The 13,938-nt window shown below is 46.9% G+C and overlaps 1 protein-coding gene across 3 annotated transcripts in view; it reads left to right on the top strand.

The window, feature by feature from the left end:
* Nucleotides 1–382: 382 nt before the first annotated feature.
* The window catches only part of Mkx (mohawk homeobox), a 79,048-nt gene continuing 65,492 nt past the window's right edge, over nt 383–13,938 (top strand). The window contains exons 1-5 of one of the 3 annotated variants that reach the window (XM_017600733.3): nt 383–520; nt 2,467–2,739; nt 4,434–4,590; nt 11,313–11,469; nt 11,875–12,210. In XM_017600733.3, coding sequence (XP_017456222.2) covers nt 2,552–2,739; nt 4,434–4,590; nt 11,313–11,469; nt 11,875–12,210 — 838 coding nt within the window. In that variant the 5' untranslated portion in view covers nt 383–520; nt 2,467–2,551. Of the gene's footprint in view, nt 521–585; nt 802–1,595; nt 1,700–2,466; nt 2,740–4,433; nt 4,591–11,312; nt 11,470–11,874; nt 12,211–13,938 lie in introns of those variants that run through there. The other 2 variants (XM_008771811.4, XM_039096145.2) reach the window with 2 other exon arrangements.

Raw genomic sequence — 13,938 nt, 5'->3', positions numbered from 1 at the left:
GAGCAGTTAAGACACAGGATTTGCACCGCAACCTCTGTACTGGTGACGCGAGCCCCGGGCTCCGGACAGCTTCTCCTATTGCTTCTCTGAGCGCAAGAGGAAAGAAAGAACCGGTCTTGCTGGGCGCTGCTAGGCGAAAGCATCCGGGAGCGTTGCCCCGCTGGGAGGATGCGACCGCCCGGGACTCCCGGCGTGGCCGGAGGCAGCGTCTACGCGAGGAGTTAACAGCAGCTCCCGCTGCCCGGCGGACGCGATCGCTTCCTCTCTCGCCGCCCGGGAACATGGATACCGCGCCCGCGGGATGTTCGCGGGCTGGGCCGGGCAGTCGGGAAACATGAGAAGGCTTCGGTATTCCGGTTCCCGGGCCGCGCGCGCCTGTCTGGGTAAATAAAGCCGAGACGACGCCGGTGGCCGCGGTGAGCGCGTTGGAGCCTGCGCCGAGAACATGCGGCGGGGATGGGAGTGTGCCTAGTCCTGAGACCGGACAACCAGCCACTGGCTGAGGTCTTCGCGGCCATAGGTACGGCCCCGAGTCCCCTCCCAGGAGCGCTGAACCCTAGGCTCACCCAGACTGGGGGCGCCGCTGCTCCCCTGCTCTCTGCACACCCGGGCTCTGCCCTCCCCTCCCCCACCTCCCTCTGAGGTCTTGTGGGGGACCCGCCCCGTGTGTCGGTCAAAGCTTCATGGTGGGTATGGGAAGTAGCTAGCAACCCACCTGGCCGCCCTCGCTTTGCTTTCGAATTATCCGCGGGGCAGTTCTGCAGGGATCGCGCTGGTCAGCACTGCTAAGAGCGTATCTGGGTAAGTGTAGGGCGCCGGGGCTGATAGGGAGTATTTGGGGACCTCTTACGGACACCCATGAAGAATTAGGAACCGCAGGTCTCAACTGCCTCGTGCCTCACACCGGTTCAGGGCTCTTCTGCCACAGCGCCTGCAGTCGCAGAGCTGGAGCATGGCGGTGTTTGCAGACTGTGGGAAAGGTCCTAGGTGGCAAAGCTCACCAAGGCTTTGCTTAGAAAGCGCGCTGTTGCATTTAGGACTGGACTGGTGGAAAGGGGTGGAATGGTATGGGGTTGGGGGAGGACGCTTACACCCACAAGGAGGCGTGAGTGCCAATCACTGGGATGGGGGCGCCAGGCTCCCAAACTTGCTTTGACACTTATCGACGAGGCTGGGTGCGCACTACAGGCCTGTACCTGCCTGCGCAGGATTCAGCCCTAGGGCACGACGCAGTGGCCACCGGAGGTCTGACTTCACTTTCTACACCAACACTGACCGTGGCTGTCGCCTAGTTGCTGTGGCTTGTCCTAAATGTCGCGTGTGGCAGCCACTGTGGTGACAAGAGGAAGGGGAGGGCGGCGTTGGCGAGTGTAGGCGCCGAGTACCGGAGAAGCTGTGTGTGTGTGTGTGTGTGTGTGTGTGTGTGTGTGTGTGTGTTTTGAAGGGGTGCTGGCAGCGCTGTGTGAGCAGCTCTGAGTAGACCGAGCTACCTGGAGTTGCGCTCAGTGTGTGTGTGTGTGTGTGTGTGTGTGTGTGTGTGTGTGCGCTCGCGCGCTGGGGGGGGGTGGGTGGAGGGAGATCCTGCCAGTGGGCATGTTCCGATTCTCGCTACAGTATTGCGGGTATTTTACAGCCCCGCGGCCTTGCTCCGGATATCCGCACCTGGCGGGCTGAGGCCCGAGGCACCCTAACTCCAGAGGTGAGCCCCGGGCTGTTCCGGAGCCCACAGTCTGAAAGATGTGCGGGTCTCTGCCAACTTGGAGGCTTCTGGCGTCCCAAATGGGCTCGAATTCCTGCGGACCTGTAATCTCCAGGGACACAGGACCTGGCACCTTCGCTGGGGGTGGGGGTATCTGTGACATCTTTGTCCTGAGACCATTTAATTTTCAGGTTTGGGGCTCTGTTCACAACTTCCCATTGCCCTTATCCCACCGGGAGAGTTTAACCGAAAGACGCAGGGTTCTTCGCCATACAGCCCAGCATCTAGAAAACATGAAAATCCTGACACCAAGATCTCGGGCGCGTTGACGCATCCTTGTGGATGCAATTATCTATTCATGTTACTTTAAAATCCTCTATTCCTTCCAACCTCCGGATACCCCAGAAGAGGCTTTAATCTGTGTGGTGCTTAGTGAACATTTCCCTTACTTGTTTATTCTGCTCCGCTGTCCTGATTGTGTTTCTCTTAGAGACTGAAAGTTCCTTGGACATTGCTTTTCCTCAGTAGGTAAATTATTTGTTTGAAGTTCCTAGAGGTGTGGGAGCTTGATTAACCAGAGAAGGGTAGGGGACTGTCCCAGGAGTGCTGTATGATTATGTATGGAAGAAGGGTGTTCCCTGGTCACTAGCCGCAATACAGCCCCTCCCCTCAGCTCAGCGGCCCAGCAGCCCCACCAAGTTCAGGGCTCCTGACTTGCGGGAACCTGGGCACGGTCGGAAGTAACGTGCTGCGTCTTCGTCTTCTAGAACCCGAGCCCTGCTGCGGAGCTCCTGGTGGCCGGACTCTGAGGCGCTGCGGCAAGGCCGCCGCGCGTCCCTGTCAGCCCTTACCATGAATACCATCGTCTTTAACAAGCTTGGGGGAGCTGTGATTTTTGACGACCGAGGCACCCCAGATCGGGAACGTGGCAGCCGGCCATACGGCGGCGTCCTGGACAATCCACATACAGGCCCGGAGGTGGGCATTCCAGACGGCCCGCCCCTCAAGGACAACCTCAGCCTGAGACACCGGAGGACCGGGTATGCTCATGCTCGGTCCGATGCTGACCCACTAATTCAAAAGGGTAGGGGCGGCGAGAAGCGGGTGTGTGAAGTGTAACAAGATCAGGAGTCCGCAGCTTCCCCCAAGAGGGCAGATCTACGTCTCCTGGACCCGCACGCCAGGTTCTTAAGGATTTACCATCTCGAAACTGGGGGGATTAATTCCTTAGAACAGTGCGAAGGAGGCTTAATAAAAATTGAGTTGGCGCCGAGTCTTCCCATACCTTGGGGTGCCTTGGTACTCAGCGACCAGGCTCAGTTTCTTGCTTCCTCTGCAGTATAGCAGGAGCAGATTGAGCGCTGTGCGCTGTGACAAGGTGGAGTCAAGCAGATGGTTCCCAGGTGAGACCTCGGGAGCTTCCTTTTCTGTTACCCGAGGATCTTAACCCGGCCTGGGGCTAGATGTTGGGAAGGCGGACTCCCCCCATGGCGTCCTTGGCTCACACGGCTCGGCGGGGCCCGCGGCGAGCCCGGAGAAAAAGGCTACCGACCTGTAGTCTTTCTGTTCCTGGAGCTAAGAGGGTTGTCAGGGCCCGGGAACTCCGGGGCGAGCCCTCTCTCTGCTCCAGTACCGGGATTTGCAGCGCAGTGTGTGCCCGGCCAGGTCCTTGCGGCACCTAAAGCTGCCGGCCCTCTCCAGAACCACGGCACCAGCTGCTTATTTTGCAGCACCGCTGGTTGCTAAAAGAGATTAGGCTGTTATTATCAGTCAGCGCGGGTGGAATTGCGTTTCAAAGTTTGATGAAGCTCACGCCCTTGAGGCAGGGGCTCAGTCACACGAACGGGAACTGGGGGTGGGAGCGCTCGCAGAGGCGCGGCGACACCTCCCGGAGCCTCCCGGGAGCGCAGCACCCAGGGCCGGCTCCAGGGCCAGCTGCTCTACGTGTTCCTCCTAGGAGTCTGCTTTCCTGAGGGCTTTTTCTTTTCCTTTTCCTTTTCTCTTTGCTTGCTTGTTTGCTTCCTTCCTTCCTTCCTTCCTTCCTTCCTTCCTTTCTTTCTTTCTTTCTTTCTTTCTTTCTTTCTTTCTTTCTTTAACAAAAATTTAGCTGTTGGGACAACGCTTTGTGCTTGCTTTTCATGCTCTTAAAGAGAGAAAGGACATAGCGCTTTGTAGGGTCTGCTCTTTTTCCAGCGTCTCGCATTTTCAGAGCATTAAGAGAAACAAACGAGAGTTCATAGAGCCTAGGCCATCTTCTTTGGCTTTGTTTCCGGCGTCTAGTGTGTGTTCCTTGACCACTGGTGACCCAGAGCAAGAGAATTTGGAGGGCTGGTCCTCCCCTGAGGAGAGGTCGCAAAAAGTGTCAGCTCTGAGTCCAGATCTGAAGTCTAGTGAACGGTTTTCCAACCACGTGGCATTCGTCCCTACCCCCACACCCTTGCCTTAATGGGATCAAAATAGCTACCCCTTTCAGTATAAATATAAGGCTTTGCATTTGGTGCGTGATTCCGTCGCCAGCTAGCTATTCAGAAAGGTGCACAGGAGGGGCCGGTGCTCATACCGAGGAGAAATTGTAGGATTTCCTTTTCTTGTTTTGTCCTTGCTTTGGGGGGCTGTTAGAGTGGGTTACTGGGCGATTGTGGGATGGGAGTGCTCTGCGGTTAATCCTGAGGAGGGTGCTGACATCACCGAAAAGGTTCCGCTAACACGTCCCTCTCCTCTCCTCACGTCCCAGGGCGAGGCCTGGAGGGAAGGTGAGGCACAAGCGACAGGCCCTGCAAGACATGGCGCGGCCGCTTAAGCAGTGGCTTTACAAGCACCGTGACAACCCGTACCCTACGAAGACTGAGAAGATACTCTTGGCTCTAGGCTCGCAGATGACGCTAGTGCAGGTAATCCAGACTCCTCTAACGTGGGTCTCCCCGCTCGCTGCTGGAGAGCAGAAACACAGTAAGATTGCACCTCATCCCTCCTAGGATGGTGACACCGAATTCCGAGGCAGGTCCAGATCTTTGCCTTCTGTTGCCATGGAGGATGAGAGCTAGGTACAGGTACCAGGTCCTGTTCTGGAAAAGGGATTTCACCCTTATCAATCATCTCAGTGCGAACGATTGGGTACAGTAGGAATTTACATGATGCATTGTTGCGGGTGGAGGGAATGAAAGGCCAGGCAGGGGTGGTGTGATAGAAATATGGGTAGGAATCTGGATTTAAGAGCAATGATGGATAGGGATGGTGTACCCACCGTTATTTTCAGTCATCAGTGTGACTTGTTTTACATAGGAACTGCAGTGAAGCCATCTCATAATGAAAACAGTGTACTGCTTTATTGTTGAGCTCACTGCTAGGAGTCAAGCACCTCCGTCAGTGGGTATGTGTCCAGAACAAGTAGTAGGCATGTTTAAATTGAGATGGGAGCATCAGTTACCAGAAGTCTACTTAGAGCACAGATTGTTGTATCCTGCTCTGCTCATCGTTCCTGATTTTGTAGTTCTGGGGCGAGGCCATAATATGCATTTCTAAGGAGTTCCAGGCGAGGATACTGGTTCAGCTTTGAGAATCCAAGAGCCTGCAGGTGCATATTGGACCCCAAGTTAAAACTCACTCACGTACATACTAAGTAAAAATAACCATTCTTCAGAGGTAGGTCAGAAAACAGGAAAGGCAGCAGGGGAAGAGGCTTTTAAATGCTGCCTCATCCTGGCACAGCTGGAAACCCCAGCCCTGCTTACTGTTGGGCTAGGGGGAGAAGATTGTGAGTGTCTGGTTCACGATGTCAATCATGCCTGCACGTTTGTTTCTTTTCTAGTGAACAAACACTGCTTTCTGTTTAATTGGCTTCTGTGAGCACAATCAGTATTTGGTATTCTCCCAGACACGTGCAACAAAACAGTTACTATCAGTGTTTTACCAAAGTGAGTGGAAGCTGCGGGCAGAGGACTCCAGATAACAAGTCCCGGATTAAATGCTTTTGTAGCACTCTGCAGTTTCCTTGACTGAAATGTAGCGATGCAAACGTCTGTGTAAACACCAGACTCAGAAGGAGGAGTCCACAGGGTGAGCTAGAAAGTTCTTTCTATTACAGTAGCTGGGAATTGCTTTTATATTACGGTAGCACAGGCATGAAAGTTTGGACGTTTCATCAAACGTATGACAAGAGGATACTGTGAGATCCAAGATAAAACTGCACTCGATAACTAAAGATCTCTTCCCGGAGTATTTAAGAATTACTGGAAAGTTTGACAAAGCATTTGTGTTGGCTCGTAGCAGCTCTCCACAAAATTCTACCGTGTATTTTTCTGCTTATTTTCAGAATAAAGTTTTAGGGAAAAACATCTGCTTTCCTTCCTATTAACAGGAAATTGTAATAATGGTGATTTGCCACAGCACCGGAGGCAAAACCCAATTCTGTATTCTTGGCTTGAGATCTATTTAGCACAAAACTGTGGACTTTGCAAAAGCAGTTACTCAATAAGTTGTTGTAATCAGAAAAAAAATCGACTTGTGAAAATACATACACATGCTCCCATGTCTATTTAAACATGCCTGTTACTTGTTCTGGACACATACCCGCTGACGGAGGTACTTGACTCCTAGCAGGGAGTTCAACAATACAGCAGTACACTGTTTGCATTATGAGATGGCTTCACTGCTGTTCCTATGCAAAACAAGTCTATTTGTCAAGTTTTTAAAAACAGTTTTTAGTGAGAAATTTAAACTATTATATTTTTAATTGTTATCCTGGGAAGACTGCAATATAGAGTTATATTTTTAATTTACTTATGCAGTAATTTGCCATTTATAATGACAATTTTAACACAAAGAACTTGGTAACATTATTACGTTTTTGAAAATTTTGTGAATTTTTTTCCTTTGTTCTTTTATACCACTCAAATAGAGCAAAGATTGTTTACAATAATAAATAATACATGCATGACAATGGCTTTTTAATTGTTGTCAGTGTGATAAATTTCTTAAACTTTCAAGTGATAAGTGGAAAAACTTGAATGCATAAAATTACCACCTGGAGACCTTACTTATAACCCAGCTCAGGTTCGGTTACTTTCAACTATGCACAGTGGCGTATATAAAGAACATACGTCATATGCAAATGTAAACCCACACATCCACCTATCTGTGTTTTATATATAGGGATTTATGTAAGTCAAACATAGATTAAACATCCAAAGCATAGTCCAATTTTAGAAATTACATAAATTATGCAAATCCTTTATACTTCTGGAGGCAAAGTGTAAAGCTGTGATTTGAGTCAAGTTTTTGATCCCTGAGAATTAGACTCTGTCCTGAGTCAGTCTTTCCCTGAGCCACTTTCTCCTGTGGGGCCAGCCCTCCGGAGAGGAGTTGTCTTCTCTTCCTCACAGGATTCACCCCACAGCATGGCTTGTTCCCTGCAGCACATTAACCCTCAGAAAGCTTTCCTCTGGGAAATGACATTAACGTCACCCATAGCTTTCTAGAATGTCTCTCTGGCCATTCTAGGAAACCTTTAAGTCTGGTTGGTTTTGGAATGCTGTACGAAACACGCACAGGGCAGCTCCTTAGCTTTGTCCTATAGGACGATGACCAAGCTCGAGCTCGACTCACTTTAATTGTCTACAAATATACCATGCACACATGCCTGCAGGCGGTTATGGAAAACTGCTTTTATTCCTTGGTTCATGTTGACTGCAGGACCTCCTCTTGCTTCTTCCTCGAGCTTTATAGCAGCAGGCTGTCCCCCAAGGCTATTTCATTCCTCAACAAGATGCTCTAAGTTTGGACACTTATTCCACATTTAACATTTTCCTCTGAGTGTGTGCCAGGCGTTTCCTACACAGAAATTCTAAGTTGCTTTGCTCCTCTTATGCTGCTGAGGAAGGCTGTGGAAACCTGCTTTTCCTCATCTCCCATGAAGCCTAGAAGGAAAAGGGTGGAAATATGTTTTAGTACTTTTTCTGCTACACAGAATTCCAGAGGACATTGGTTAACATCTACAGTGTTCCTCCCCAGGAAAATGGAACAGAAATGAATGGACGGATGATGTGATTCTCCTTTATTATTAGTCATTGACCCTAATGGTTTGGTCCTAATTTGCTAGGAGTCTTTAACTCTTGTTTGCATGTGTCATCATCCTTGTGACATCACAAGAAGCGTTTTGATCACAATTAAGGATTTTGTGGCATGCTTTGATGTCAACCAGACAAAATATTATACTGGGTGTGGAGCCTATCACTAACAGTGTTCATGTAGTATAAAAACGTGTTGTGTGCTCCTCACATAGGAGTAGCTTGTGCTGTTGTGTAGCAGTAAGGAGTGTTGTGAGATGGAAAGTTGGTGTTATTATAAGATTCATAGCTCACCAAGGAATAATGACTGGGTGTCTCTGGTCTGTGCCTCTTCTGGGACTAGAGTTTCACATTCCTGTGATGTGCGACTGAATGCTTGGTAAAGTCCCAGTACTATAAAACGTTGCTCCCAACATTGGCATAGCTGCTTTTGCTGAAAGTGGATTATTTACTCTAAGGCAATACTTAACAATATTCAACAAAATCTTACATGAGACCTTGCACATCCTTCCAAGTGTTATAGGTATGGAAGGAAGGTTATTTAATTTAATAACTCAGACTAAGCTTCTTAATGTGATGTGTTTAAAACCGGACAGACTCTAGTTCATTCCTCTGGGTTCATGCCACAGTTTCTCTGTCCACGCGACAAACCTACATACCTTTGGTGAAGATGGCAGAAAGCAGTTTTCCCTTCCAGCTTCTAGATATTCCGCTCTCTAAGCTCTCATTTGAAAATGTGGTGTTTTTAAAGGCACTTCTGACATTTAAATGCTATTCTAGCACCCAACCTTGGAAAGAGAATACGCACGAATATGAAGGAGTCTGAAGCAGGTGTCAAAGGTAGAAAATGTGAGTTTATATTTTCATCGTCAGTGACACGGGACATTTCCATTAAGTCATAAGGAAATTGCAAAAAATAATGCAAATTCATCAACCATCAGTGCCTCTGCTGTTCATGGAGGTCAATATGAAATACCTCGTCCTGCACCTAGCTGTTAAGTTGTACTGTACGCGTCTACTGATAAAATACAGCAGCATGTGCACGCTAGTATATTGGGCATCAGTTGAACTTATAAAACCAGTTTAAAAAAAGCCTTCGTTAGATAACACAGACTATTCTGGGAATTCCCCCATGTTATTAGAATAAATAGGTTAAGTACTATTAAAAGGTAGAGATGGTCCCTAATTGTGAAGACAGTTAATATCCACGATGTTTAAATATTCTTCCATTTTTACACATTAGAATCATAGTGAACTAATGTTTATTTTCTAACTAGAAGGCCGTTCCACTCTTATTATATGAAGTGTCTAAGAATTGGGTTTTACTCTGCACCGTGTGGGTATAAAGCAAGCTGGTGACATTGGTCAGATCTAACGAGTACAGTTTCAATAGTAAAAAAAAAAAGTAACACAAAAAGGTTTGGTGCTGGATCCTATGAAGAAGGGTAAAAATGGGCCTAGTCACATGCGAATGGCTTTGAATGAGCATCAGTGAGTAGGGGGTAGGCCGAACAGCTAGCGGCAAAGTGATTGACAGATAGACAGTTGGTGACCTATGGCTCTCAAAAATGTCAGGACACACCGGATCTGTCTTATAACGAAGGCATTGCTCTTTCGTGTCGTTTCCAGGCTAAGCATCCAGTCCAGAGCTTTGCATTTGCTAGGCAATTGCTCGAGCTGTGGGTTACATCCCAGATGTTTGTGAGAAGGTCAGGAGAAGTTGGAATGAGCGAACTAAGTCTACAGGACATGGCATGTTTTCAGGAAATTCAGACCAAGAAACCAGTCCACTTTTCAGTATTCCGTAGTCACAGGACAGCAGGGCACTAATGGTGATTTGAGGAAGTGAATTAACTAAGTCAAAATAATGCATCACGATTGCATTTGATAATAGTTGCTAAGATCCATGTAAGAGAAAAGAATGGAGAATAGGGAGGTTCCGAAGAGTGTTTTTAAAGGACCTAAGCAGTAGTCAGGGGATCGCATGAATCTTTGGGCCTCGAGTGAGAGAACGAGAGGCAGGGAAGAAAGTTAGTGAACAAGAGGCCAGCTGCTCCCGCTTCCAGGGTCAATGGCTGCCTTGGGTCTCAGAGCATCACTTTTATGATAGGGGTTCAGGTAAGTTTGTATGTTTGTAGATTCATGTGTGTTGATATGGCCTTGTCAAGGCCTGCACTTCACAACACAGCTAGTATACAGTACTACTCACTGTCTATTTGCTGAGTAAATGGACGATGCCTATGTGTGGAAATGGAAGTCTGAGAATTCTATGACCCACTGAGTAATAGCTCAGCTTGGCCGGAAGAGAAGTTGATGCAGAGTAAGGTTTTGCTATGGCTTGGTACGCAGTGCAGAAGGACAGCCATCTTGGCAGAAGGGAACATATGAGTGTGCCAATGTTTAATTTATGTGAATAAAACAGTACAGGCTAGACGTGGAAGGAGAAAAATATAACTCTGCTTTTTAAAGCAGAAGTCACAATCGTTTCATATAGTAATTAGGAATCAAGTAATTTCCAAAGCTACTCATTTTGTAGTTACAGCACTTACACTGTACTATAAATGCCTTCAGTGTATTTTATACAATGACTGAGGAAGAAAAAAATCTTCCAGTGAAAACATTGTCATACAAACCATTGTAATAATAGTTTGTGTTCTGGGACAAATTCACAGAAAAAAATAATTATATTTGTATAGTTTATTTTTTAAAGCAAATATTGTTCTTTTAGCTTTTTTTTTCCTTCTGAGAATGTTATATGCCTTTGATATCCTGATATTTTATGAGAAAAGTACATTTTACCCTCTGGGAACTCAATGGCTCCTTGCAGAAAGAGTGAAAGTAATTTTTCTTTGCTTTCAAGTATCTTTTTTTGTCTTCACTGATGTGCATAAGAAGCAACGTGCTTTCAGTTTCAAGCCGGGTGTCCGTTGGCCTCTGTCTCCTCACTGCTCCGACTGCACTGCCTTTGGTCGGTTGCTAGCTCCTCTGTTAAGTGTCCAAACTCCTCAGTTGGCTCTGAAGCTTGGCCCTCCCTGTCTTCATTAAGCCCACTCACAGGTAGCCTTCCCCTCCCTCTGAGCCTGTTGGTCTCAAACTTCACCTGCCCCCTTTTAAGTCTCACGAGTGCCTTTTGTTCTCCTGTTGGCTCTTCGTCCCCGTGCTTCTACAGTAACTTAGCTTAGACAGGACACACTGGCACATCCTCAGAGGACACTCTTACTTTTCAAAATTTCAAGAAAACAAGTTACTCCACTCAATACCCTCATTAGTTTTTCTACTCCTTGTGCTTGTGTAGTCTTGTATCGTTTGTCCTTCCACTCCCTCTCCTCCTCCTCTTCCTCTCTCCCCACCTCCTGTCTCTTTTGAGATGACTGTCCCCAAACCTGACTCTAAAACCTGACCTCAAGTGATTCTCTTACTGCCTCCTCCCAAGTAGCTAAGACCATGGGTGCGTACCAGGGACCCTGGACTTGGATCCAAAAGAGAAAGCAATTGCATGACAACCATGTTTTAATGCACTGTTAATTGAAAAACTAATGCCGTTTTAGGTGTCAAATTGGTTCGCTAATGCTAGACGACGGCTGAAGAACACTGTCCGGCAGCCGGATTTAAGTTGGGCCTTAAGAATAAAGTTGTACAACAAGTATGTTCAGGGCAACGCCGAGCGGCTCAGTGTGAGCAGTGCGGATGACTCCTGCTCTGAAGGTTCGTTCTGGTTTCTGTTTCCCTGTCTTTGCTTTGCTATTGGAACACGTTTGCCCTAGGTGCTGTCTTAAGACCCCATGAGATATGGTAGTCCACAGATTGTTTTCTATTGCCTGAGGCCACTTCCTCTTTATAGTTTTGTAAAGCATCAGGAGTTATAGCCATTTCTGCTGTTTATAGATTTGTCATGTGGGGGAAAAGCATTTTCGTCTAAGTTAAATAATCTGGGGAACAATTACATAGGTTCCTGCTTCTCTTTACCTAAAAATAATTATACATAAAAATAATCTTACATATGTCATGTATTCTTCTGTGTGTGTGTGTGTTTTCAATGACTAAGTGTGACAGTTGAGCAGCTGGGGAAAGTATGTGCAAATACTATTTGGTGATATTTTGCCCCCTTAGATGGAGAAAATCCCCCAAGAACTCACATGAACGAAGAGGGCTATAGCACCCCTGCCCACCACACTGTGATTAAAGGGGAGAGCTCAGCGATAAAAGCTGGTGGGAGACCGGAGTCAAGGGCAGCTGAGGACTATGTGTCACCGCCCAAGTATAAGAGCAGCTTGTTGAACCGTTACCTTAACGACTCTTTGAGACATGTCATGGCCACCAGCACTGCCATGATGGGGAAAACAAGGCGAAGGAACCATTCGGGGTCTTTTAGCTCGAACGAATTTGAAGAAGAACTGGTGTCTCCATCATCATCAGAAACTGAAGGCACCTTTGTCTATCGCACAGGTAAGCCCATGCTTTGTTCTTATTATGGTGACGTGTGTAAGATAGATAAAAGCTGTGTCGTAGAGATTTACTGTAACAGATGGGAGAAACTGATACGTGGGTTGCTATAATTCTTGTGCAAAACTTTTAATTTGTTTTAAACCGGCAATAGGTACATTTGTTGGTAGATGATGGTCTCAGAGAGCCTTGAGACTTTTCTCTTTAAGCATCTTCATTCTCACTGACAATGTTAGTCATGATGACATGATGTCGGTACTTCTGTCTTTGCTGTGCATCTTGTGTGTGTAGCCATGCATGGGCCCGTGTATGCAGATGCCTTCCCCTATGACTTTTGGCTTTATTCCCTTGAGACTTGGTTTCTGCCTGAACCTAAATCTTAGCTTGTACCCAGTGAGACACAGAAATATTCATGGCTCTGACACAGGAGCACTGGGTTATGGGCACAAGTCCCATCATGATTGACTCTTTTAATGTGGGTGCTGGGGATTGGAACTCAGGTCTTCGGGCCTGTGCAGCTCATTTTCTTGCACTTGGAGCCATTCTGCCTGCCTGATGTATTTAAAGTATTTAAAGGATGTCTATGTTCCCTTCATGAGTAATCCACATGGTGGAGAGATGAGCTGATCGTGGCCAGCCATGCAGATGTTTCCTGTTCTGTCTTTTCTTTCCCATACTTTGATTGCTAGAAGTGATAGGAAATGAATACAAAGTAACACAAGGGCCAGAATTTTCAGAGGGGAAGACACAAGCCTGGATCTCATGACTTTGAAATTTCTCTTTCATTCCTAGAAAGTACAAGTAGGGCTGACCAATAGCTTTGAAGATTTTATATTCATTCCAGAGATAATGAGCTGGTTCTACCTGACCAAGGCATCCAGATGGCAAGTAGTAGTAATCTTGACTTTAGCACAGTGAGATTTGCATTCAAGAAGTATTTGAGCAGGGCCACTTTGGAAGAAAGGATAGATGAGGTCTACATCTGGTATATTTGCCGCCTGGCTCCTAAAAACTGACAGTGGATGAGTGTGAATGTTAGATCTGGAGACAAGAAAGCACTCAATCTAACCAAGGTGAGAAAAAAAACCATGAACACACAATGGTTAATCCTTGTGTGAACAGCACAGCCTAACCTGCATAAGAGGTTCCAGAAGGGACACCTCTGCCAGAGCTATGATTGTATCTACTGCCAACAGTCACTGCCTGTAGTTACTGTACCATTAATCAATGCCTAGAGCTATCCTGGTTATACTAGTACTACCAACCAGGATGCCTATAATCATCCTACAATCAACCAGTGCCTGTAGTTATCCTACCACCATCAACCAGTGCCTGTAGTTATCCTACCACCACCAACCGTGGCTCTAGTTATCCTACCACCACCAACCAGTGCCTCTAGTTATCCTACCACCACCAACCAGTGCCTCTAGTTATCCTACCACCACCAACCAGTGCCTCTAGTTATCCCACTACCAACAATTATTTTCTATAGCTATGCTACTACCATTGACAATAATGGTATTTTCTCCAAGAATTTGTTGAGTACCATAAGGCCAACAACATGGCAGTTGTGACAACTAAATTATATTTTTAAGGAAGAATGAGGTAGGAAATTCCCTGTTCCTGGAGACCTTTTCAGTCAGATTTAGTTCAAGTCTCTTTTCATTATAAGACTCATTTTTCAAAGTATGTTATAGGACAGGGACCAAGTCAGAAAGACCACAAGGTGGA

Source organism: Rattus norvegicus, chromosome 17 (assembly GCF_036323735.1).
Source record: "Rattus norvegicus strain BN/NHsdMcwi chromosome 17, GRCr8, whole genome shotgun sequence".
Classification (NCBI taxonomy): Eukaryota; Metazoa; Chordata; class Mammalia; order Rodentia; family Muridae; genus Rattus; species Rattus norvegicus.
The sequence above is the reverse complement of the archived record's forward strand: the minus strand, read 5'-3'. Positions and strand labels throughout refer to the sequence as shown.